This window comes from Poecilia latipinna, unplaced genomic scaffold, assembly GCF_001443285.1.
Source record: "Poecilia latipinna isolate Pla-1442-1.1 unplaced genomic scaffold, P_latipinna-1.0 Scaffold65, whole genome shotgun sequence".
In the NCBI taxonomy this organism is placed as follows: domain Eukaryota; kingdom Metazoa; phylum Chordata; class Actinopteri; order Cyprinodontiformes; family Poeciliidae; genus Poecilia; species Poecilia latipinna.
This window is the reverse complement of record NW_015112681.1, coordinates 48,030-74,954: the sequence shown is the minus strand read 5'-3', so window position 1 is coordinate 74,954 and position 26,925 is coordinate 48,030. Positions and strand designations below refer to the sequence as shown.

At 39.4% G+C, this 26,925-nt stretch overlaps 2 protein-coding genes across 5 annotated transcripts in view; one reads left to right on the top strand and one right to left on the bottom strand.

Moving 5' to 3' along the window:
- The window catches only part of LOC106964062 (dedicator of cytokinesis protein 9-like), a 47,323-nt gene extending 42,918 nt beyond the window's left edge, over positions 1 to 4,405 (bottom strand). For 3 of the 4 annotated variants that reach the window (XM_015059332.1, XM_015059374.1, XM_015059382.1), the window contains exons 1-2: positions 4,023 to 4,405; positions 3,797 to 3,943 (exon numbers count right to left, since the gene is read on the bottom strand). In XM_015059332.1, coding sequence (XP_014914818.1) covers positions 3,797 to 3,910 — 114 coding nt within the window. In that variant the 5' untranslated portion in view covers positions 3,911 to 3,943; positions 4,023 to 4,405. Of the gene's footprint in view, positions 1 to 3,796; positions 3,983 to 4,022 lie in introns of those variants that run through there. The other variant, XM_015059340.1, reaches the window with a different exon arrangement.
- A 1,454-nt stretch (positions 4,406 to 5,859) lies between these two features.
- The window catches only part of LOC106964126 (bone morphogenetic protein receptor type-2), a 34,980-nt gene continuing 13,914 nt past the window's right edge, over positions 5,860 to 26,925 (top strand). Inside the window, exons 1-5 of the mRNA XM_015059424.1 lie at positions 5,860 to 6,857; positions 22,742 to 22,927; positions 23,288 to 23,467; positions 25,479 to 25,586; positions 25,839 to 25,930. Of these exons, the coding sequence (XP_014914910.1) occupies positions 6,800 to 6,857; positions 22,742 to 22,927; positions 23,288 to 23,467; positions 25,479 to 25,586; positions 25,839 to 25,930 (624 nt within the window). The 5' untranslated portion in view covers positions 5,860 to 6,799. The remainder of the gene's footprint in view (positions 6,858 to 22,741; positions 22,928 to 23,287; positions 23,468 to 25,478; positions 25,587 to 25,838; positions 25,931 to 26,925) is intronic.

Here is a 26,925-nt window from a genome sequence, read left to right as displayed (position 1 = left end):
TAGCTTTGGCTTCTCAGGACAACAGAGCTCAGCAGAGAACCACACTCCATATCAACTTCTGCATCGTGGCACAGATATAGGTCAGCAGCGCTAAAGCATCTGCAAATCTACAGATTATCTAGTAGCAGGTTTTTAACACTCTAATCAGACCAAATCCTCTGGTGTAGAGTTGACTCTTAGTTCACTGATTTAGCTACTGTACCTAAAAACCGGAGATGGCAGGAAGGTCTCGGGAGGCTCTGCACAGGAGCAAGAAATTAACTCGAGGTATTAAAAAAAGAAACATTTGTGCGTGGTGCAATGCCAGCAGAGCTTTATGTAAAGGAACAGAGAGAGGAATGAAGCCAACAGAGGCTTTACTGCCAATATTTCTCACATTTGGAAGTCATTTCTGAACCTGCAGGGACCGCCTTTATGGCTTGGCCTCTGTTGCGTTCACCAAGCGGCCCCACCTATTTAAAGTTATCTACGCAGGTTCAAAAAAGTATTTGCTGCATTACAGTTTTGTTATTTGCTTCTTTTTTTCAAACTTCGTGTTCAGATAAAACACATTTTGGTGTCAAAGATAACCAGAACAAATAAACCAACCTGGTTCTGTGCAATTGTTCTCCAAGTAAATTCAACCACAGGGAATGAATGACTTCAATTATGTTTGTGTTTGGACTTTGACTAGACCATTTGAAAAATCCCAACTTTGCTCGTTTGAGACTTTGAGATGTGAATCTGTTGATGTGGATTTATGGTTCTGTCTGAGTCCAGAAAAACTTAAATTCACCAGAAGTCAGAGTCAGGGTAAGAAATAGCAAAAGTGTGGTGATAAGAAAAAAAAAAGGAACTTAAAGAAGAATTTAAACGAATAAAAAAAAAACCCTATAGTCATAGATTTAATCTGTAAATGTGTTTTTAAGTTAGATTTTTAAAACAAAGCCTGTCTGATGTGCACTGCGAAGTCCACTGCAAAGTCTCAGCAGCAACTAACAATCTGGTTCGGTTTCTGAATTTTAATCGAGTCTTTGGAATGTCTAAACGCATGTGGTCTGCTGGCCGTATACACTGCTGCCTCAGTATACACCGAGGCAGCAGTTTTGACAAAGAAAAACATGGGACAACACAGTTAAAGCACGTTAAAATTAAAGGATTTTGAAAACATTTTTAAATTTAACTGGAGGCCAGTGAAGCATGGCTAAAAGATCATTCCTTTCCTTGTGGCTGTTTAAAAAAAAAATCAGGCTGCAACATCTTTTAAGTGCTGAAGTCGTGTGAATAGGAGAATCAAATATGGAAGTTATAAGCACTTGAATCACGGTTTCTGTTTATTTTTTTCTAGATAATTTTGGTTTGGTATTTGCCAATTGTCTCCTTCAAGTGTTGTTTGATCTGACTCTCATTAAAGTGCAAGAAAACTACTGCCATCCAACTTTGGATGTCAGTAAGGCAATTAAGGTGATGCTTAAGGCAGCACAAGCTCGTGCGTTTTACTGGACGATAAACCTGACAGTCGTCTGGTTAGAGATGAAAAGGACTTTTGTGTTTCCAAAGGTTTGAACCTAGTGGAAGTAGGTAGAGAGAAAATGTACTGTAGGTCCAAGAATGGAGCCTTGGGTTACCCCCAACAGGCAGAGCAGCAGGGGTGGTGGAAGTAGTATTAATATTACACAAGATTCTGTCCAAGAGGTATAACCTAAATCAATAAGGAGCTCAGCTGATGATGCCGATCCACTGTTCCTGACTGGAAAAACTTTTTAAGTCCAACGGTACAAGAGTAAAGTGAACAGAGTCGGGCTGTATTGCATAGTTTTCCCCATAAAATATGAAATAATTATTTGAAAACAGCATTCTGTTTGAGTTATCTTCGTCTGGAATTAAAATTTATTTGATGGCCTGAAACAAACAAATGTGACCAAAAAAAAAAAAAAAAAAAAAAAAAAAAAAAAAAAAACACAAAAAAAAACAACCTAAAACCAACAAAATATTTATGAGTTGTGGATTTGTTTTTCTGATACTGTATGTTTGCAAATGAACTCACTCTCAGGTCCAGATGATTTATTGCATGCACAGGTATTCATAATTAATGCTCCCCAGAGTGCTCTGTATGACACCAAGTTGGTGAGGAGAAAGGGGGCAGGTATAAAAATAGCGCGGACACCCAACATCATCTCATGCATTATTAAGTGCAACCCACAGTTCTGAACTGTATCCTTTATGACACTAAACACACTGTGGGCAAGGGGACAATTAAAGAGCCTCTGGGACATAATTGCCAAGCAGACAAGATAAAGACCAATATAAAAACCACATATTTACCAAGAAAAAGGATGATTTCTACCACCTGTGCAGTTCAACGACTGAACAACTTTTGTATAAACTATAGTCCTGCATGACCCATTTGTCATCTTTGTCAGTGCAACTAACGGTGCTAAATTCTCATGGTCAGTGTGCTATATATATATTTGCATTTACCAGACCAGCATATATGCTTAACACGAAAGAGGCAGCTGCACCATTAGGATCCATCCAAAATAGAACAAGTGATAGGTATCCCAACTTAACCATGAGAAGTACACAGACTCAGTCTTACACATATTGATCTATTATCCAGCTCATTAGCACTCGTTAATTGTGACAGGGCATGAAAAAGTCATGATGCTTAGATTTGAAATAAACATACAGCCAGTGCAACAACAAAAATGGTTTAGAAAAAGGCATTTACATGAGCCAAACCTCGGTCCAGACCTGATTCCAAGAGAAAAGACGTCAAAGGTGTAACTCAGAGGTAAATGTTATGCAGGCACAATGACCTCAAGTTATTTTGGAAAGAAGATGGAGCAAGAAATTTCAGACTCTAGATGTGCAAAGCAGGTGGAGTGATACCCCAAAAGGCACGCACGTACAACTGCAGTGAAAGTTGCTTCTACACATACAAAAATACACTACAGTTTTCAGATGTGCATTTGTAAACAATTCTCCAAATGTTGCTTCATTGTCCACCTTTCATAGCAATTTTATCACAGAACATGTACGTAAAATCCAGAAAAGATGTTATACCATAATAACATTAGAAAATGTTCCAGGCTACAAATATGTTTGCAATACATCACAATTGGGCATAGTCTATTAAGGCACATGAATACATATACATATATTTGCATATAAATGTCTGCTTAGTTTTGTATAAATATCTGCAGAGTGGAAAACTAAATGCAGTCCATTTTTGAGTGAACAACCTTGACCAATAAAGCTTATTCTGATGAACAGCAACTGACAGAAAAAAGCAATCACATATTGATCACTGTTATGCAAGAAGACACAATCGCAGAAGTGAGCACAACATAATTACCACCTATAAATTAGTGTCTGCATTAAGCGAACTCAGGGATTCTGCACCCAGATCTTCTGAAAACAACTAAAGTTTGTCTATTCTATTTTTTGTCTCTTGGTGTTTCTGACAAACGCATCACGTTACAAGATGCATCTGCAAGGATCAGGTGACAGATTGTACCAATTGGTGTGCATGCATCCAGTTAAAGCTGCCAGTGTGCATTTCAGTTACCTGGCAACCTCTTTGAGAAAGTTGTAACTAGAGTCAGGCATGGGAAACATACGGTAGCAGCTGGCAAAATATCTACACATTCCGGTGATATGAAACGTCATCATTGGTCCAGTGGGCAGCAGTTTCTCATCATGTTCAAATGTCCCTAAAATGATGGTTTGATTTTGCCCCATATAGTATTTCATTTTTTATATATATAGTTGTCTTGTAGGACAGTAGAGACAGAGAGAGTCGCTTCCTTCTTACCATCAACACTGAAGTTCTAACAGCCTCAGAGACGCTCTGCCTGAGCTCCGCCGCCGTCCCAGGCTTATTGAGCCCCCTGGTAAACTTCCTCGGCTCAGGTGGAGCAGAAGCCATTGCGCAGTCCACCTTTCATCGGGCAGCCAGGTGCTGAGAGGAGCAGAGTAATGCCGAGGTGTCAGTGGGAACGCCTATCTTATAGTAATACTGCTTTACAATGTCATTGTACCTGAGTGAAACTTCAAAGTTCCGTCGCTCATCGCGAACGCCGCGGCTCACGAGCCCCGGGGACAACTCCGCCAAAGTGTGACGCCCATTTCTCTGTGTATTGGTATCCAATTGGACAGCACCGAAAACCAAGGCACCCATCATGTCGCCAGCCCACATCCTATGATTTATTTTCGAAGTTTTTATTCGGCTTCCTTACATCTCTCTTTAATTTGCGTTTTAGTTGCTTTATGTCTGAATTTCTGATGTGACACAGTGAGCTTTCATGAGTTCAAAACATTGAAATGCGCTCAGTTACGCGTTGATCTCAACATACCGCAGTCCGATATCGCCACCTGCTGGAACATGGATGTAACTACCAGAGATACAGAGGGGTATAAATGTTGCGACAAATATGTCCGTCATATTCTGAGTGGAAACCAATATCAGTATTTTTGGAAAAACAGATGAATTAAAATATAAATGAGAAAATTAAATAAAAACTATATGAAACACAATGTGCCTATAATGGACCTAAGCTTTTCTCATATTCCTAATGAAAAACAGCCAATCTCTATATTTGATGATAGTTACAGTCATCACTGAACTCCACATACTAAAGCAATATGTTTTGATAAAAAAAAATGTGTAAAAGAAAAAAACTTAGTCGTGTATTTCAGTTGTTAATTATTACTTTTGGAGTAATAATAATGACCATTTTAATAATATAATATTATAACAATTGTACCTGATAAATCCAGCTTTTTGGGAATTTATTATCAAGAAATATTGCTAAATCGACGAATTACAAACGTTCTTACAATAGCAGCAATTTCCTTACAAATTATACAAAGTAACGACGGTATTATTGCACAGACACAAAGTCAATTATTTGAGGTACATCCCTGTTGTCCCTAGACATTTTGTTGATGTCATGTTTTTAGAGAAAAATACTATAAAATAAATTTTGTAACAAATGTTTTATTTTTATTATGCTCCTTGCTGGTAATAAGTTATCAATAAAAACACCCTTTGCTCACTTTTACAGTATGTGGTTTAACCACAAAGAGGCAGTAAAGTATCACTATTTTAACATCTGTTTGGTGCCTTCACTGTCATGATGCATTATTTATGTGCAGCAGTTTTCAACCACCCCCTCATTTCTTTATGGTATATATATCAAATGAGCCAGACTTTCTTCAAAGTGCTCCCTTCTTTTTAATGATAAATGTTGATTTTTCTGCTCCGTCTTTGTGGTTGGCCATTTATTATTAATTTGTCTATTTCTTGAGCTAACACTAACTTATAAGATTTGTTTAAGCACTAGAAATGCTCTATAGTCAAGAAATACTAGTTTAACTTGTACTTTTAATCTGCATTAAAATTAACAGCCTGTAGCAAGAACACAATTTACTAAAGCTTCTCTTTTTGAATTGATATTTTTGGCCCATTAAAAATGACATTTCTGAAGGGAAACCAACATGGCGCATAAGCCTGAACACAACATTAAGATGAGGCAGGGTGGTGCCAGCATTATGCTGTGGGTCTGCTTTTGTCCGGCAGGGTCAGGTTTACAAAACAAACAAACCATTTGTGACCTGCTTTCAATTTCTAAGTAATGCACCACTTTATGTTGTTTTATGTCAGCTGTAATTCCAGTATTTTACATTATTATTGTAACGTTACAACACGTCAAAAAAGTTAAAGAGACATGAATACATCACAGAGCATCATTGTTCCATTCTAATTTTATAACTAAGTGCTTCTGTGGACTTGAATCAGTTTCAGGACCAAAACGCGGTTAAAAAGTCAACAAATCGCGGCAGAGAATGACACAAAGAGCACAGATGCAGTACATTTGTCCCCGGTGTTGTATCCACTGTCTGCGGCAGAGCGGCGCTGCACCACCCTCTCTCTCCTGGCCGGCTGTGTGGGACCGTCCGCGGCAGTAACTTAAAACCCAGAGACGAGTGGTCCAGACGAGCCCGCAAACGAGGCGTTCCCAGCCACCTTGGCCAGACCGAGAGATATCCATCGCCTCCGTCCGCCATCTCTCTGCGCTGGGGGGCAACGATCCGTCCACCGCTCACCATAGGCGCCTGTGACTCGTGTGTTGTTTTTATGTTTTCCCGACTGGAAAACGACACTGGACGCACAGAACTAACTGGCTAGCTCTGTAGCTAGCATCAGTTAGCTTGGATAGCAATCAGCTTTAAACGTACTCGATTTAAATGTGGGGTCTTTTTTGTAATTTTACTGACTTTCGAGAAGAGAATGTGGATATATTTTAAAACTGCTTTTGATTAGAATATGTATTTTACCGTGTTTATTATTTTCGCGATATTTAGCAGCTTTGCTTAAGTTTTGTAGCACCAGCCAGACTGTCGCCTCGGGCAGCTAGTATGTTAGCTGCTGGACACAGACGCCGTTTTCCGGACACTCACAGATGGAAGATCCGCCGTACAAGATAGCTGCACGGCTTATCTGTCTGCTTCGCAACGGGCTCCAAAGCGGGACTACTTCACTTCCTTTTGTTTATCATTGTTAATCCACGGACACCAGCAACAAGAACAACAACAGCAAATCTTTTTTTCTTTCTTTCTTTTTTTTTTTTTTTTGCATTATTTCTCAATGTGTTGTGCTGTACTATCTGGGAGATCAGTTCAAGTTATTGGGCTGACTTTTGAGGAAGTACGTGGAGAAACTGAGTAGAAGTTGTAGCAGAGGACCAAAAGAAGTACAGCACGCCTCGGAGGAGACCAAGTAACGATACCAAAGTACCCTGTGAGCCGAGCCGCAATGAAATCTATGGCAAGATCTGCGTTTTGCTTTGCAATCTTCCTGACTTCTGTGGCTGGTGAGTGGCGTGAATTGATTTTTGTTGATGAAAATGTTCTCATGGTGAACATTTTATGCTCTCCTTTAGCCATAGTCTGTCCCACAAAGTCTTCGTTTGTTGTAAATGATCCATATGTTGTTTACGAGGCTGAGTCTGAACCTTTTTGCGTGATTATTTCTTCAGGGGCGGTCCAGACATTTTTGGGGCCCTGAGCAGCCATATTGATGCACAAAATTAACTTAGGTGTTTGTATAACAAACAGTAAAACATGATTGTAGTGTTGGTATCCTTGAAGGATGTGTGCGTCTTTGATTTAGCTGAACAAATAGTTGGAGGGTATCGTAGCAGAATAAATAAAGATCTGGTCCATGCCAATGTGTTCAGCGGCACTCCTGTTCAGTTTCTGCTGATTTTACATATTTCATTGGGTTATAAACTACAGTCAGCAGAGTAGGTTGCCATGATTTTTTAATAGTTCCTGACTTTACTTGACCTACATTAGCTTCAGTCTCAGTCCTTAAAAATTTAAAAGTTGGTCATTTTCCCTGTTAAGGTCACAAATTGGAGATAATATCGACTTATATGTTGTTGTAGATAGATTCTCTGTTATTATGAATTTCACTTACACACAAGTAACAGTCTTAAAGAAGCCTTGCTAAGTGTGTGGGGTTTTTTTTGTTTGTTTTTGATATTCCAGCTTTGCTCACTGTAATTGTCATTGTTCATGGAGGGAAGGGAGTGAGTGCAAAGTTGTGTGCCAACTTGGGACACTAAAACTAACTAAGTTTAGTTCAAAGAATTATTTTTTGATCATTTATGCTGAAATAGGGACAATTTTTAAAACCCTGGCTTTTATCAGAGACATTCAAAAGTCAAATCAGTTTTCCAAAGCGTGAACGTATCATACTGAAGCACTGCCAGCTTGCACTAATTACAACACTCTTCGGTGTGGCTGCTGTTACTAAGAGATGATGCGAAATTTGCTGTTTTCAGTATCCGTGAAGTGTTTCAGTGGTTTTAGAGAAGGCACAGAGATGTAAGGACCTATTTAAAATCAAACAGTGTTCTCTATGAGATATCTGTGGTTTATTTATGCCATGGTAGGATTTCATTTGAATTACAACGATACTGTGAAATTGCTCAGTTTAATCCTTTCTGAACGTTCAGCCTTGTTCTGTTGTGGATTATGTAAGCATTACCATTGAGTTAAGGATCTACATTCTCAAAAATGTACACAGGGACCGTCATTTTAGTAATGCTAGCCATTGTATTGGTTAATATGAAATGCAAAAGAGTTTAAAATGCCAACGATGTAATCACTGGCAATTATTCTACCCAAATTGTTGTAAAAGGTCAAAGCTTTACAAAAACAAGAAATTGGAAGTTATTGGCAAAACTCCGATTTGTGCATCTCTATTCTAATTTTAAAATATCCAATTTATTTAGACCGTTAACTAGGAGCTAATAGTGCTATCTTGAGCAAGTCATAGATGTAGGGGAAGTTACAGCATGTTTTAACAGACGGACCTCATGAAAAATTACATCTATGGCATTTGTTTGAGCACTGATGTTCGCCTCCTGCTGGCCTGGAGCTGTAAGCACCTGCTTAGTTTGCTTAAGCCTCCGACCAGCTGTGCATTGAGAGAATCTTCTGTCCTGCCTAAATTCACACACACTGCCTCTGTTGTCTGTCAGTTGCGTTTCAAACAACAACAAAAAAACTTATAACCCTTTTCAGTCTCTCTGTGTGCAAAAGGCCTGGAAGAAAATGCAGCCAAGCACGCGCAGTCCCCGCCTGCCAACTCATGCCATGTGTTTGAGACCTCGGAGTTGAAGCCAGGCTTCTGTGAAACCTTGAGCACGATAAGATAGTAGCAGACAGAGGAACAGTAGAATGTGTGGGAAGAAAAGATGGGTAGCTGAGGTGAAAAAAGTTCAGCCGGGTGGCGGGAGTCGCTGCCAAAAAAGATCTCTTTGGAGCATACGTTGCTTCATCCCTCGATTCATAGGCATAGAGTTGTCAGAAACTATATCTGTTATTTTTATTATTTGAAGCGGTTAGTGTTTGGAAATTGTTCTCAGAATTTTCCTGCAACCAAAAAATTAATTGTATTTTCTCAATGTTTTAATTGATACACCAACATAGTGTAGGTGTCCTAGTGATAGGAGGTTGAATATGAAAGCATACCACACTTTTTATATTTTTGTCAATAAATATGTTGGAAAATAATGTAACATTTCTACCTGCTTCACAAATGTGAGACACTTCCTGTTGGTCTAGCACATAAAATCCCAATAAAATAGATTCAATCCTGTAGTTGTACTGTGACAAAATGTGGGAAAGTTGAAGCCCTGTAAGTATGTTTGCAAACCTGTGTTATGCTCGTTATGCTCAGAATCCAATGTGTGGTTGTTTGGCCAAAGGGCATTAAAAAAAAGTGTTTTATATTCAGGAAAGCTGCTGTGCAGGAGAAGTGGCTCACAGGCTGGGTGCAGTTCTTGCTCTTATCTTGTTCAAGAACTCTTCAGAGTGATTCTGAACCGATCGCAAGTAACGGCTTGCAGTGCTTCATCTTATAAATTGGACATGTAGATAAACGGCACCAGTGTGTGGATAATTCCCTTGCTAAACTGGTATTAAATTTCATCCCAGCCATAGTTAAAATGCAGAAAGTTATCAGTAATCTTTCATAAACATCTGTTTCCTTCCTTCCATGTGCCTTGCATTTAACCTGTTTGCAGCCGATGTTGGTTTGGTTGGGCTAATGCTACATGTCCCATGGGACTAATTAGTGTGTTGGTGTTCCCGAATTGGGAAGCGGTTCCAAACAAATCTCAAACCTTCTGGCACTACTTTTAGATTCTTCTCAGTTTCAGAACAACTTGTAGCAAATTCCTACTACAGTTCACATGGAAGTACTTCTCTGATACAGAAGTTTAGTGGTTATAATTCTAGTCAAAATGCTGCACATTAAAAAAAAAAAAGGCACATTTTTATCTAACAAGACTGCATTATTGGCCATACATACTTCTATTTTAGCCAAACAGATCCCTAATTTCTCCCTGAACAATGTAGTTCTTTTTTTTTTTACCCTTAGCAGTGATGTCAACATCAAAAAAAAGAAGACCATGGCTGGTCCTTACGAAGGAGACTTAAATGCTTTCTTTGGTATGCAATGTTGGCCTTCCATGGAGGTAAACAAAAGAGTAGTAAGCCGGTTAATGAATGGCTTTCAAAAGACTAGAGATGCACCGAATCTCTCTTTTTTCCACTTCCCATACCGGAAGTGGCAAACACTTCTGGTATGGGAATCAGCCGTTACGTTTCAGCAATAGAAAAATAGCCAAGTCGACTTAAAATGTTTCCTGTTCTTCAAAGTGCAGACATAAATGTACTGAATTATAAATTTCTTTCATAACTCTGCACAATTACAGCACACTTAAATACACCAATGTCCTCACAATCGTGCTCAAACATGTAAAGTCAACAGAATTTTAATTTGTTCAGTCAGAAATAAAGCAGCCAATGTAAAATAAATAAACTGAAACTGACGAGAGCAATAGGTTGACTATCTTGTTCAAACATGCAAAAAAAAAAAAAAAAAAAAACTGCAACAAACCTTTCAGAAAGTGCAATCGGGAATTCAAGATGAATGATAAAGCCTGACGTCGCTCAGAGGACAAAGCAAAGAATTAAACTAGAATTCTAGATTTTTTTATTTTTTTATTTCCCAATACTGGGTTTGATAAGATATTAATATCAGATCAGTGCATCTCTACAAAAGACAGATTTCAGCTACAAACTGCAGTTATCCCATAGAAACAGAGATACAGCCATTATAAACTTACAAACCGGTATTTGAATACCTGAAGCAAAGCAATGTGGACACAGAATATGAGAGATTATGATCTGTTAGTATTTGAAACTATACATTGACATTCAAGAGGGGAGCAGCGTGGCTGCAGCTTGTAGGCTCGGTTGCTGCTGGAATGAGAGATCATTTGGTCTCACCTTAGTTGGAGTTGTGAGCTGTGGCGAACACAGCGATTTATACAATGGAACAGTGTTCAGTGAGCGTTCTGCGACGGCCAAAAGGAGAAATTAAGCGGATGTTTCAGAAAAACAAAAGGTGCAGCCTTGAGATGGTAACTCAGAGTGACAGGCTATGATTAGCACAGAGCGTTCTCCTTGACCAGCAGAGACAATGAGTCTGGAGTTCTAAAAAAAAAAAAAAAAAAAAGTGTTGAGGATTTTCGCAGACAGAACCTTTGCAGAGTAGCCGCAGGGATTTCAGTCGATATTGGGCTTTTTAAAAATCACGTCTGCCAACTCGGTAATTGCTGCTCTTCTCTGTTGCCATCCTTTTACATCACAAACCGTGGATGTTGCTATGTGCTTCAGCTTTGCAAAGGCTCTCACAGAAGACATCCAGAAAACAGTAACTCTCAGCTGTAAGAATGTGGGAATGGACTAAAATTATATTGCATTGTCAATAAAAAAATATATTGAGAATCTGCTTGAAGAATAGGGTAGATTCATTATGGGCTTGTTTTAGATTCTCAAGAAATGATGTATGATATGTTCTCTTTAAAATAGACAATTATTCCTTTTGTATAGCTGCTAAAACAACATTGATCATTACACCTATAATAATGTAGTAATTATTATTTTGATGTTGCTGCCTAGCAGACATGTTTCTCTATTTTCAGATAGGGTGATGAGGTGTGGCTCCATTAATTTTTCACTTTGACACTCCATTTTTTATTTTTTTTTGGAAACGTGGGCTACTCCGTTGCTTACTCAGTTATCTCATGAGGCAGATCTTAAACCATAATTCATAGTGATTTAGAACCTGAAACTTTATAACTTTGGTGTACTTTAACAATGGAAATCAACCCAGATCTAGCTGGGAATTAGCCGGGGTTTCCTCCTAAGTAGCATTTTCTTTTAGATGTATGTTAACTCTTGAAGCTTGTTGTGAACAACAGGATTTCTGTTGAATCATAGCCACGACTGGTTACGTTTTTGTAAGAGGGGATGTTTGCACTAGGCCTATTTAATATTAAAAAAGACGTAATCTGCAATTATGTCACGGTGACTATGATATGACTCGGAATAAGTGAACAAATATTTAACTAAGCCTCTCTACTTTTCATGTCTTTCTGGTTTGGGTTTGTGAAAATATAGAACTCAGACTATCCAGCTACTTTAAAAAAATGCTAATTTTTACAATTTAACAATGTGGTTTTATTGGTAAAGTTACATTTGTGTACATCTTTTGGCAATAAAACAACTTAATTAGTTTCTTAATTACTTTGCCAACACATCTTAAAATATGCTGCAGTAATAAAAGAACAAGCATTAGTAAATGTATGTCTGGGATTATTTAATTTGATAATATTTGTTACATCATGGTTTTTGCTATATTGATATTGCAGTAATGGTAATTTTACAGTCTTATGAAACCCTATCAAACACCCTTCCTTCAGCTGATGAATAGTGCACAGCAACATGTGGGGTGAGTTAGTTTTTTCTTAAGACTGAAAGAGGACTGTAAAAGGTTTATGTCAGCCTCACGATGAAAAGTGTGCTGCTTGGAGCAGCAGGTGGGGGAGGGGCCGTCATGAGATACAATCAAAGACAATGCCAGTTAATTTAGCGTTTTCTCTGCCATCTCAAGGACTTTAAAAAGTTGCGCATTCATATTCTGTCATACCTTTAGTTTAAAGCTTGGCATTGCTTGACATGGCCACTGACGTACCAAAAGTTTCATTGTATACATTAGTCAAAATATGTAATTCTGGGAGTCACTAATATTCTTAAGGGATTTTTGGTTCTGATCCATCACTCTTCTTTTAGCATTGTCAGTTTCATTGGAAATAATACTCTCTCTCCCAGAAAAGGAGAAACCCCCATCATACCAGACAGCCACAGGCCTCGCTGGTTTTACATTGTTTTGTGGTGAAAATAAGCCTATCAAGCTACTGTATGGCAAGACAAGTCCATACTTGTAACTAATTTCTTCAACAAGGAAATGATGTTATAAACACAGCCTAAATGGAGGTACAGCCTAAAACCAGACTTCCTTGCTTATATAATCCGAGATTATGCATCCCCCCATGGAGTGAGAGCAAACACCACTTGTCGTGACCGTTTTCATGACATATTTGGGAAAGTTAAGGTATACAGGGATAATAGAAGGAGGAGTGTGGGTGGGGGTTTTGGTGCAACTGTGTGGTGGTCAATAACGGTGGCCTCCCAGCTTTGAGGGGAGTATAAACCAAGGATTAGCATAACTGTACCAGACTCAGACAGACACAGACTGAGCGGTGGTGTTATCGGGGGGGTCATTGCAGAGCACCAGATGGAACAGATTAAAGCCCCCTCGCTCCATCTTTAAACTTAACCTGAGGACTTGGAAAATCAGGGGTGTCAGCAAATGCCAATCCGATTCATCCTACCTCACCAAACAAGCCGTGCACCCAAACAACAGCAGCGGACACGGCTCACACAGGTACAAGTGCTTCTCAGGAGATTTTCTTCACCCTAAGCGTTTTGTGCTAATGAAAACACGCTACATTTGGGAGAAGACAGTCTAAGGCAGTTCTGCCTGGAAAGAGGCGAGGACGTTGAAAAGCACCGATACATTCTGATGGGGAGTCAGTGCTTGGCTTTGAAAAGCCTGCATGCCTGCTTGAGGCAATGACTGTGCATGCACAGATGCATGAGCCCAGCTTTCAGCCAAGAAAGACTGCTGTTTTCCCCACTTCCCTTCTCCTGTTTCTGGCTTTAATCGCGTACAAGAACTTAAACGTGTGCAGAGAGAGCAGCCAACACATCCTCGTGCCTTATAATCAAGTTTCAGACCGCCTTGTCTTGCGTTGCTTTTGCGTTGGCAGCGGGGAGGGGAGGAGAGGGAGAGATTAGATCGCTGTTGTTTTATAGCAGCAAAGCCAAGGGAAGGGGTAGCGCGAGGGGAGTTGGGAGGGTGCACTGAAGGCCAGTTGGGGGAGGAGGGAGAGATTAGCAAATAACTGGGCCATGGGTAAACACTCAGCAGTGCCCGCCGTCATCCAATGGAGAGCCTCGGAGCAGAAAACTACTCTGTAGTCTTTTGATATGACTACCCTCTCTTTCTGTCTCTCATCTTCCTCGCTCCACTGGCCTTGCTTGCATACTGTGACCCACAATCCATTGCTGCAGCGGGAGCCAAAATTACATGATGAGCTCCACAGAGCAGTGCCCGAAACAGGGCCTGTCATGCTGAATAAGAGATGAATGTAGAGATTGGCATCCAAACAGAAACGGTTCTAAAAACATTGGATTAGGATCACTGAGCTGCAGACGAGTCGGTAAGAAGTGACAATAGACGCCTCCCTTGGCCGAGACTACACATAGCGGGGTTCCTAAGCAGACTGGAGCTGGGTTTTAGTATTTATCAGACCTGGATAAGTGGGAGAAACTAAAGTTTAGGGGAAAGACGGGATGCAAGATCCGTCCTTCCTTCCTTTCCTGTAAGCTTCCATCATATATATTATAATAAACGTGTTTTCTTGTGTACTTTCTTTCTTCTGTCCTTCCTTGTACCTTCTTTCATCACTTTTCTCACTTGTCTGATCTCCCTGTCTCATTTCCTTCATTCATTCAGTCATTCCTTGTCCTTTATTCCTTACCTTACTTTGTTCCATATGTTTCTTGTGTCCTTCCTGCTTTTTACTTTCCTTCCACTCATCTTTTCTTCTTTATTTACTTATGCCCTTTCTTTCTTTTCTTCTTTGTACCCTTCCCTTCTTTCCTAATAATTTCTTATGTCCTCCCTTTCTTCCTGTCTCTCTTGGGTCTGAAATCATCTGGAATTTTTAAATAAAGTATATTTCAGAACCCTAAATAAGAAAAGGTCACGTTGATTTGGTTTGAGTTTCATTATCCTTTTTCATGAGCGTTATCTTTGTATAACAAGCTAATGTATTCAAATCAATATTAAAATAAACATACTCATTCTTTTAATCATCCAATTAATTGTAATCTGTTACTTACTGATCTATGCATTGATGGTGGAATCAAAACAACATAAAACCCAAAAAATATCCACATCCACATCCAGTTGAGTTGCCCAATGTGGGAAGGACTATCCGCTTTTAGTTTTATATCTTGACTACAACAAGGTTTTGGTATAAGGACCTCAGGGCTCGAGTTGAAGAATCTGACTTTAGTAATTTAGTAGTAAATTAGCAACTGAAGTCAAACATGAAAAGTTCCTTACAATAATCTGAGATCAAATGATGGCATCAGCAATAATAGTTAGACTCGGTTGGTTTGAGTAACCTTTTAGAGACAAGCACCTAAATGTATTGATGCATTCATGTTCAAATGATCACTTTGGTTTTGATTTTGTTGTGATTGTTGTTTTTTGGGGGGAGAGGGGGTTGCAGCATTACATTACTGTGTTTTGTTATTTGTGTATTGGTTTTGATTCTTAGTGTCTTTAGCTTTAGATTCAGTAGATCCATCTGCATTGCCTGCTCTTGATTAGACATACCTGGTTTTACTACTAAGAAATAGTAAGTAGTAAGAAATTGGATATTTTTGTATTCCTCTTGATCCTTCTGGTACCTGCCACCATGTCTGTTTGCTAGTCCTTTTGTTGCCTCGCCTGTCATTAGCCCCGCTGCTGTTATTCAATTCCCCTTGTGTCTCCTGCTGGAATTGTATAGTTCCTTTCTCAGTAAATATCTGCTTCAACCTAAGGCGTACATTCTCCAGTCTGCGCCAGGATCCATCTTCACCACACCTCTATCCACATTGTTTTAGCAGTCTGAATGGGAAGCTGTCGTTAAGGTTTTCTTCCCACTTATTTTTTTTTCACCGTGACACAAACATAATTGAGCAAGAGCAAGTAACATGCACACATCTAGAATTGTGAGTTCTAGATGTGTGTATGTTTCTCCTAAAACATTTATCGTGTATCTCGTGATGCCAAAGCAGCAACCCTCCACATTCACTGTATTTCAGGTGAGAGATGTACTGCAAATCTATGCGAGACAAATACAGATGCTGTCAGGTGTAAACAGTCCATCCTGTTATCCTGATCGAACATGAAGTAGGAAAAGACGAAAAGCCGAGTCGACACAAAAGTGCAGTCACAAGGAAAAGCTTGCTTTCTCCCATTATTATGTGAGATTGTTGAAAAGACTCCAGTCCCAAACTTAAAGGTCTGGGCTAAGTCTCAAGCCTTTGGAGTGCAAGACTAAACAACTTGCAAGCATTTAGAGCAAGAATCTAAGTTCAGTCCTGACTGTTTAGAGGACAGATCTTACTGAAATCAAACTTATGAAGTAAGGTCAGATCTTAAATGTTTAGAGCACAAGTCCAAGTCAAGTCTTGAGACATTAGAGCATGGGTTTCAGTCTTGCGTCTTTGGAGCGCGAGTCTTTGTCTTGAGTCTTTGGAATGTCAAGTAACATGGCCAGGAGCAACTCGCCAACTCTCATATGTCAGACAGAAAAGCTCGTAAAACCTCTTGATCAAACATGAGTTCAGAGTAAACAACACACACACTCTCATATGGGGCCAATTCAATATGTTCAATATCCTCGATTTTTAGATCGGCGCGGCCCTGACATTCTTCCAAGCTGTCGAGATCACTCTTAACACCACACAGCAGGAATATCTCTTCAGATGATCTTAAGAGCCACCCTGATAATCCGGACATCATTGAGATTGTCTGAAGGGTGAAATTTGGACAAAATCAGCATAAAAGTTTTGCTGTGTGAACTAAATATAATTGAAGTCTTCAATCTTCACTGTACAAGTCTGATGCCTTGCTTCTTTAGAGCACGAGTCTGAGTCTCACAAGTCAGTCAGGCCCAGCCTTTACAAAGCGAGTCATAATGGAGCCTCAAGTTTTTAGAATGCGAGTCGAAGTCAAGTCTAAAGTCTTTAGAGCGAGAATCTAATTCAATTTTCCACATCTGATCGAAACACTCAGGAATCATGTTAGTGCCAGGTCTGAACAGCCCCGAAGAACAAAGAGGAAACGGAAATCAATGAACCTGCCTTGTGGTAAGACGGTGATCTCCATTTGTCTTGTGTGCACTTATGTGCAAGCACGTTGGCACAATGAAACTATTTAATGTGCTGCATGTCAGTCGGTGTGTGTCATAATGTTATTTCCATCTCACAGAAGGTCAGGCTTTGAAGTCTGGGAGTTTAAAGGGTTATGGAGACAGTGAGGGTGTTTTATTGCAGGATGAAAGGTTAAACAGCTCTTTACATAAGTTATTGTTTGGTCATCTGATGCCTACTGCTCATTTGGTATTGTTTCTAAGGAAGTCTTGTTTAATGGTAATGCAGGAAAATCACATTTAAAGGCTGTGAATGAAATCTTAAAAATCCGGTTTTAGATCATTTTAGGGGCGGGGGGTTTTACCAAAAGTTCCTCCTTTGCTGTGTGTTGTGGTTTGTCTCGGAGGCGTCGCTGACAGAGCGGCATCTATGGAATTCATTTCACAACCTCAAACGCCAAGTGTTAAAAGGTAATGTCAGCAGTCGCTGTTGAAAAGAGTTCAGTTTTTCCAGCCCTGCATGCGACGTCTCCGTGTTTGCCTTGCCGTCTGTGGGTGTTGTCGCAGGCCCTGCACTTCCTTCTGTCGTGCTGCGTCTATTATTCCTTTGTTTCTCCCCTCTCCTATGGGAGTTCCTCCTGTACAGCCCATGTCCACATATTCACCAGTATTGAGAAAATAAATTGAGCCATGATAGACGGGAACTTTTTACAAAGAAATCACATTGTAGAAATCACTCAACCACTGGCTGAGTGATTGCCACTCTTACTGTACTTACAGTATTCATCAAAGTGATTTTGGCTTATTATTAAGTACTAATGCAGTTTATAGTTAAACTAGTGGACAATGGTAATGGCATCCTCAGTTATCAGGTTCTTTGGCTAAAATAATAGATTAGCTTTAAGAGTAGGCTATTTTTAACATTCAATACAGTTCACTCATGTAGAGTAAGTGTTGTAAGAATGTGTCTGTAGTGAGTAAATAAACTGATCAGTTGATTTAGCAACAGTATTATTAGCAACTTTATGTATATATCACAAGTAAATGGAGGATGACTGCCTGCTGTGGCGATCCCTGAAAAAAAGACGAAAAATTAAGAAGCTGTAGCCCAACTAATGTCTCATTGCCTGTCGTGAATAGATTCTCAGATTCTCACAATATAAGCCTGAGTGAAAATATCTAAATATTTATTTTTTACACTAAAAATTACATGTATATGATCTAATTGATTTCAATTGAAACAGAAAAGCAACTGTTATTCCAAATACTACTTCATAGACTGCATTAAAAACATTAAACATGGACTGAATTTAGTCTGTAGTGTTCATTTGCTACTCGAGTCAATATGCTTTTTAATAAGCCCTTTTTCTGTTTCCTGTAGGGTATCAGTGAAAATAAAACAAGTGGATATTAGCTAGTAAATTATTCTGACTTGAATTATCACCTAATATATATTTATATATTTCTCAGCAGCAATGTGTTGTTCTTCCAGGTAAAACTAGCTGCTTGTTAAAAGGATTTTAAACTATTGTAATGATGGGAAAATTCTGTTTTCAAAACTTGACTGTAATATCTTTATCAGTAGTCAGCCATGGTCTAGTGGCTACCATGGTCGATAACGCGGCTAATTACACAGCTAATATCTGCCTGTTTTGCTCCTAGAGACACTTTATCAGAGCAGAACAGAAAAGGCACTACATTTGGCACATCAAGCTTTAGTACTAAATTTATCAGAGTAATGGTTGTGTATTTAAAATAATACACTTTCATCTTCAAGCTTACCACTTTACTTAATTAGAATTTCAAGAAATGAAGCTGAATATATTAAATGTTACTATAAAGTATATTGGGTGTACTGACAAAGGATGTAGGTGGAGGACAAACTTTGCAAATTATGCCTGTGCAGACAGGTAAAATTACTGTTTGAACCAGGTCCAAATAAGGAACTACCCACCTTGGCTACAACCTCAGTATTTTTTGTATTTTTTTTTATCATCACAGGTGTTAGTCTGACTTGTAAGACAGTTAATTTATTAAGATGTCAATCAAAACTGCGTTGGAGACGTCGTCTACATGCTCGTCGGCACAGTACAGAAGGCTACAAACAGTCTCACTCTGTTACTATACTTCCCCTTTTTAGATCAACCATTTAAGTAAAGATGAACAGAGAATACATTGTGAATGAATGAAGACAGTAGGTCAGGTTGTGTTAAGTGAAGGCAGTTGGTCCAGTTTTACCACTGCGTTCATTTATCACTTGTAGCGGTTCGTTAAAGCTTTTTTATCGTCGTAGTTAGGGCGAAATGTAAGTACTGATAGCTTTTATGTTAAAAATCCATTGCAGCCATGTCCTTAAAGCTACGCTTTCTTCTTTTTTGCGGCTTTAAAGAAAGCTCAAGGAGATTTTGAATGCAGCCTTTAAAGTGCAACTCGAGTGAAGACGATGGAGAGAGAGAGAGAAAAAGAGGGTTCGGTTCACAGAGCTACTTGGAGGAAGGAAAAACTGGAACCACACGCCCTTGGTCTAGGATTGCACTGCTATTGTCTGCAGATTTCTAATAGTTTCTTCAAGTGGCACGTTTCACTGGAAATCTGCCACTGCTGGAGCTCCTTTGTCTGCAGGCGTATGTTTAAGAAGCGTAGTGCAAAAATATTCATACTGCTTGAACGTTTGCTCGTTTTTGTCACCTTACCACAACAAATCTCAGTGTTTGTCAGTAGGAAGCGACAAACACACCTCCCTGTTTCAACTTTTGTCCATCTGTCGATCAACTGTCAGTTCCATGTTCATGCTCTCACTGCAACGCTTCACCGTGGAAACGACGGTGCATTCAAGATGACGTTCAATGTTGGTTTGGTTGCACTTGATTTTATTTAGGCGTAGAGTAAAACAAACTAAATCATTTTTCTTTTCCCTTCAAAACTATAGAGATGGGTGATTACTTAAAATGTATTGCTACTTTTTTATCTGCATTTTCATCGTCCATATTGCACAATTTGATATTTAAGAAATAAAGTCACTTAATGGAAACAAGGCAATTCCAATAGCTGATTTTTAATGGAACAATCAGCAGAGAAAACAAAAAAAAAATCCAACATTACAGTCAGTTTTTCGCTTTTCCAAACATTGATATATATATTTTTTAATCACAATAAATCCAAATTCTCCTGAGTAGTTTTTCACCATAATGAAAAACGAAATGACAAATGCCCACCCCTAACTATACACCATCAGTAGAATTTGTATTGGAGTACGACTTAAAATTCCGCTTAGTTCAGCTTTACTCTGGCTGTAACATCTATAATGCACATACCAATGTGCTTAGTGAGGCATTAGAAGACTCTTAATATTCGATTCTCTTTCATCTTCAGATTCAGTGTTAACTAAGGTGAAAATAACACTGCTTTGAGATCAGAAATGTTTCTCCTGATCTAGCGAGGAAATCGACTCGGCTGAAAAGAGCCAATTCCGCCCATCTTTTTTATAATCTATCATCGGCTGTGGAGGTGTATGTTCAGCAGCCCCCCCTACAGACAGAGTCAGGTACTCAGGACAGTGAGCAGTAAGGGGGCCTACACGTTGAGGGCAGCTGCTGGCCGAGGCCTACAGTAGCCAGGGGTTGACAGCTTTATCTTCTCATGAGAACAGAGGAGGAAAGTTGGCTCCATGCCCAGCCGAACTACCACTCCACTGCCTCAACCCCTGCTCACACAGACTAGCTTGACCTTGGACAGAGCACAGCCACCCTTGTCCCTCCTCCCTCTTTGGAACTAACCCCAGCAGCACCCTCCCCCCGCTGCTCTCAGCGCCTCTCCCGGATGGAGGATAGGGAGGAGTTGGGAGTAAGGGAAGCAAACTGGCACATCATGTTTCTCTCATCTGAAATTACCCACAACACACACTGTGTACATATACACACACTCTGAAATTCAGACGAGTTCTTCCTGGCGTGGCGCGTCAGTCGCCCAGATGTGTGATTTCACAACTGGCTCCATCTTTTCAGTCAAAACTGAAAGTTGGACTTAATTCCAAAAGTATTCATGCAATTGGAACTTTGCTGTATGTAGTCGGGTCACAACAGTAAACGTTAGCATTTTATTGGGATTTGAGGTGAGAGACCGACGCAGTGCAGCTCGTAATTATGAAAATAATTCATGGTTCACACAATTCATCACAAATAAAGATCAAGACACACGGCATGTTTGCTAACATTAACTCCATTAACCAATTAGGACTCTTCAGGTTGAAGCATGATGAATTAAAATGAGCTTGATAATTTCCATTCTCATTAACATTTTAAAAATGGAAATGTTGCTTACAGAAACCTCCTAATCCATTTTATTTGACATTTTGGTTTAAGTGGTTTTTATTTCTGTTTTATTTATAGGTTTATTTTGAATATTTAAAATATGTTCCAGTTCTAATGTTAAATGTTCTTCACAAAATGAACGTTTATTTGTCTTTGAGAGGGCAGGCTTGCATTATTATGCTGCCATTATCAATATATTACTTGGAAATGGCCTCAGAACAACAATATTATTGTTTATCACAATAATTGCTGGGATACTCTAGTTCTGGGATGAGCAAAGAGAGATTTTGGTTATAAAAATTTTTTGGAAGAAAAATAACACGCAAAAGTTTTCTTCCACTTCACAACTGTGCAAGTGATAGACCAGATCTGGTCTGGTCTGGTCTATCACATCTATTTATGTTTGGCGTTGCAATGTGGGAAAAAAATGTAAAACGGTCCAAGGCTACGGATACTTTAGCACAGAAGTGTTTTTATTGTGTTTGTCAGGCTGTAAACCAGTTAAATTCATTAAGGTGGTGACTGTGCTTGCCGTTCCTCCTGCTGTCTGTGTGAATGTTATGTCCTTCAGGCTGGAGTTTAATGGGCTTTCTATTGATCTTCGGGTTCGTGAGAGGCAGCAGCTTTAATGGGCGCATAGTTGGTTTTCATCTGTGAATTCTTCCTGTATCGATGAGCGGCGGTGCAGCTGCTTCAGCAAATGAGATGTATTTGAATCCATCTTGGAGAATTATTGTGATTCTATTTACGTTCATTGAGTTGAGTTAAATAAATTCCCTCCATGTCTACATCCCACCTTCAGGTATTGACGTAATGCTGCTTGAATTTGCTTATTTCATTTTGTAATTAAAAAAAAACTGATGGGTATGAATTATAAATGAACTAGAAAGTCTAACCTAGTAGTTTGACTTTCCAAACAACACAAACATTGGAAAGGCATGGAAGATTTTACTATTCTAACAAAGTCCATGAATGAAGCAAACATTTAGAATAACCTGTAGCTGCGTTTCTTTTGATTTTTACAAATTTTATGGTCTTTATGGAAACATGCCCATTAAAACAAAAAAACAAATCACGTTTTGATAAAGTTTTTGTACTAGGATGAGGTGGTTATTAACTCGTGCCCACAACTTAATTCATGGCCACAACTTGTTTAATTCGTGGCCACGAGTTGTTATCTAAAAGTTGTTCCCACTAAATAAATGAGCTGTTCCAACAAATGAAAGGATTTGTTCCCACTAAATAAATGAGTCGTTCCTTCTAGTCAAGTTGTGGCCATCGTTTGTCGCCAGATGAGCTCTGTAGGTTTTTAGATTGTATCAAAATGACCGCAAAGGAGAAACACATCAAAAACCGCATCACATGATCAAAAACCAGATATTACTACTGCCAGAAACAACGGAAAAGATGACAGGAAGTGGAAGGAGGATGAGAGCTTCTCAACTCCACTTTAAGTCCAAGGTCCTGTCAGGTGCACACCTCAGAACAAAGATGGTACTTACATATCTTTTTTTTGTGTGTTTTCAGCTGCGCAGGGTGAGGAGAGGGAGTGTGCCTTCACGGACCAGCTGCCGCAGTGGGAGGTCAAGCGAGTGGCGGAGGGCGAAGGCAGGGTCTCCCCAGAGAACACCACCATCCGATGTGCCAAGGGCAAGCACTGCTTTGGCCTGTGGGAGAAAACCCCACCTGGTGAATTACAGCTGGTCAAACAAGGTAATAACCAAGTTTTCTCCTACACATTTCTTCTTCTGTTGCAGCTGCTCTTTTGTCCCACTTGGCTGTTTCAAATCACCAAATGAAAGCCCGAGCTTAATAGAAAAACCCTGAACTTTAAGGTCAGTCATTTCCCTCAGTTAATTTAAAGTCATGGTTTGAATTGGCTGTGTGAAAGGAAAGAGATGAAACTGTTTTATAGAAACAAAAATTAATTGGTTAATCTGTCTTAATGTCCAATCAAGTGTTACCGCTATTTATTGTGTTCTAGTTTGGGGCCCATCAAATGATAGTTGTTGTTTTTTTTTTTTTTTGTTGTTGTTTTTAAAAAGGTCAAAGATTGCAATTTTTTTGTCTCAGGTTGCTGGAGTCACCTTGCTGATAACCATGGCTGCCATGACGACCGCTGTGTGGTAACCAGCCTGCCCCCTCTGATCCAGAATGGAACGTACCACTTCTGCTGCTGCGGCAGCGACATGTGCAACGTAAACTTCACGGAGGACTTCCCAGTGCCGAGCCCCACGCCTCCGCAGCCGTTCTGTGAGGACACGCACACAAAAGCCGACTAACACGGGGCGCGTTCGCTCATTCGTTCACGGCTGCTTTAATCCGCTTCTCTGTTCTTCATGCGGGGCAGTGCACAAGCAGTTTTACCACTTTTCTGTTTTTGACATTAAAGTTCAATGTATTTTATTGGGAATTTATATGCCTTATTTCTTCACCAGTCACTTAGATTCATGTCTGGACTTCAACTAGGACATTCTAAACTGATGCTTATGCACTTCTATATTGACATTCCTTTTTCTAAAGTGACAAAATAGTGAAAAGGTTGAGGGTGTGTGAATAATTTTTTTATCAGTCAGTGAGTTGTCAAGCAGCTAACAGACATATTGTTATTAGTAGTTTTGTTTTTTTTTTTTGTCATTTTTACCTGCGCCGCACCTGTGAATGAAAGCGCCGTGTGTGGCGAGATCGGGGCGGTGTCAGCGCCGGCCCATCTCCTCTGCAGACACGCTCTCCCGCCATCCATGCCGTCCTACTGCATTCCAGGGATTACACAGCGTCTGCTCCGGCTGTCTGCAGACAGACAGTGGGAGCGTGGCGGCGGCTGCTTCTGCCGCGCCGGCAGATAACGGGGGAAAGTAAGGAGTTAGCGGCGAGTAATTAAATTGGATTGTCTTTTATTAATCTGTGAAATTTTAATGCCATTTGTGCCTGAATTTTTAAATCCCATTTCTGGTTCGTGGCGGATTAACTCCTGACGTGTCTTGGCAGATTCCTGGCTAAGGAAATGTCTGTGTGAGTGATCTGAAAACAAAGCTCATGGATGATGGTTTTAGGGTTGGGTAATCGGAGTAGCACAGTAACACAGAAACACTTTACCGGTGAAGAACCAGCATAGCTACAGGATTAATTATCTTTTCTGACTGTAATGTTTACTTTTAGAATAATACTTAAAGTTTCCTCCTTCTTGAAGTAAATTCCTCTCATCAGGTCAGCTCACCTCACAGGGTTTCTATTGGATTTAGAAAGAAAGTTGATTTTTGTATCTGGTGAAGCCTTTCTGTTGTTTTAGATCATTATCCAATAACCTAATTTTACATCACCCGCAGAGATTTTTCTTTAAATTGTCGTGTTTATAGAAATGTCTGGAATTAAGTATTTTTCATATATCGATACATATAGAAACACTAAATCCCATATTCTATTATTAAGATTTCACATCCACCCACTTGTCAACCTCACCATCCAACTACCTATCAACACATCCATCAATATGCCTCTCAAACTGGCATACAATGGTTGCTATGGAGATTTAGTGGGGCTGTCGCACTGTATATATATTCAAAATAAACAGAAGTCACAGATTACTCATTTAAAGCTCCTAGACTTTCACTAATATAAAAAGATACAGTATTAATATAAGAAAATCTTCAGCTGCACTTGTATAGAGCAGCTTGAGATGCCTTTGAATAATCGTGATATAAAAATATGTTATTTTTGTAAACTACTGTTTCCTAATGTAGTCGTTTTCATACGAAAAAAATAAATTATGCTGCTTCACTGCAACAGAGAAAAGTCAAACATTATCTTTAAGGTTTGTCATGAAACGCAGAGTTGTAAAAAGTGTCTTCATGTGAACTGCGCGCACAAACCATTTTGTATATTTGTCTACTTTGTTTTGATATAAGACTCTAGGCGCCGTGTGTTTTGCTGGAGCTCTAAACAGTCTTCTACAGCGCGATGGAGGAACATCAGTGTATACGTCTGTGTTTATTCCGACTCTGTTGTTTTGATTAGAAACCAAGAGATGTTAGACATTAAAGGGAGCCTTGTCAACTCCTATATGTGTGTGTGTGTAAGCCAGTGTGTACATGCTTGCATATGCTGGAACATCAATCATAGCTGCCCTCAAGCTCTAGAGGTCATCAATAATGAATCAAACCGTTGTCTCTGGACAACAACGTACAGGTCAGAACATTGTGCTTCTCTTAGCAAAAAGTCAACGGTGTGATTTGGATTTGTGTTTTGTCATGTTTCCTGTTTGCAGCCCATGGAACGCTGCGCCTCGAAGAGACGGTAACTATCGCCCTGGCAACAGTCTCCTTGCTGGTTGTGGTCGCCGTAGCAGCCTTCTTTGGTTACCGCATGATGCACAGTGAGTTACCATGGAGCCTCGCTCTAAAGATCGATTTTTTTCAGGGCCATCTGAATGATTTTGGTTGCATTTCAATTCTAGTCACATAAGGAGTTACAGTCTTTTGCAAAGTTATTCATACCTCTGGCTTCTAAATTATTGGGATTTCATGTAATGGTTCAACTCAAACCGGTGTATTATTGTGAAGTTGAGTAAAAGCAATGGATGATTTTCAAAATCTTTTACAATAAAAAAACGTGTCTGTATTAACAGGAAATGGCAAACAAGGGCTGCACAACCTCAACATGATGGAGGCTGCCGGCTCTGAGAGCTCACTGGACCTTGACAATCTCAAACTGCTGGAGGTTAGTGTCCCGTTTTTATCATCTCCACCCTCTAGAAACCTAGATTTAAGACCAACCTCATCTGATGACCCTCCTATAAAGATGTTTTGGACTAATAAAAGAGATCTATGAATGTTGCCTTGAAGACATCTTGAGATTTCTGTTAGAATAAAAATCTTCTGAATTTCAACCAGGTTCTGTTTATAAAGAGCAAATTCTCTTACTACTGATAGAGAAGGGTTATGTTTTTCTTTTATCCACGTCTTCAGAGAGTAAGGAATGCTTAAAAGTGAAACCAAAGACGCAGAGACGGAAATAAACCCAAAATACATCAAGGTCTACGGTTGCTTCTGTCGTTTCAATGTGACTTTTATCATCCGATCATGGCAGGATGATACGTATGACGGGTCAGCTGTGTAAAAATAGGAATTCGCTTTTACTAACACCGGATCCTGACAACCTGATATGGGAGTAAGCGGACTCGTGTTGTGATAGGAAGCCAATACAGTCTGGATGATATTCAGCCGCAGGGACAATAGAGGCAGACAAAGACTTATTTAGGTTTCTTAGATGGGTTTGCTTTTTGTGGAAGAGGGGGGCTCAAATTTCTAAAACTGTGGACGGCTTGCTTTGTCTGCACATAACCAGTACACTAAAATTTCTTTTGTATCCCTTATGTTTGTTTGGAATGAGTCTTAAAAGTCTCATTCCACAATTTAGACTCCCTAAAAACTGATGTATTTTCTTAAAATTGATTTGAAAATTAGCTATAAAAACCGTCTCACCAGCTAAAGAAATGGCAAGGGATCTAATTATCATTTTTAATTTAATTTACTTTGATTTAATTGACCAGAAGTCTGAGAATTTGTAAAAATGAGGCTTTTACATGCATCCTAATTACTTCAGTTGCAAATGAAAAACTTTAGAAACACCTGGCATTACATTCTGATCTGAATGATTTGATTTTTTTTTTTTTTTTTTTTTTTTTTTTTTTTTGAAAAAAAATTTTTTTTTTT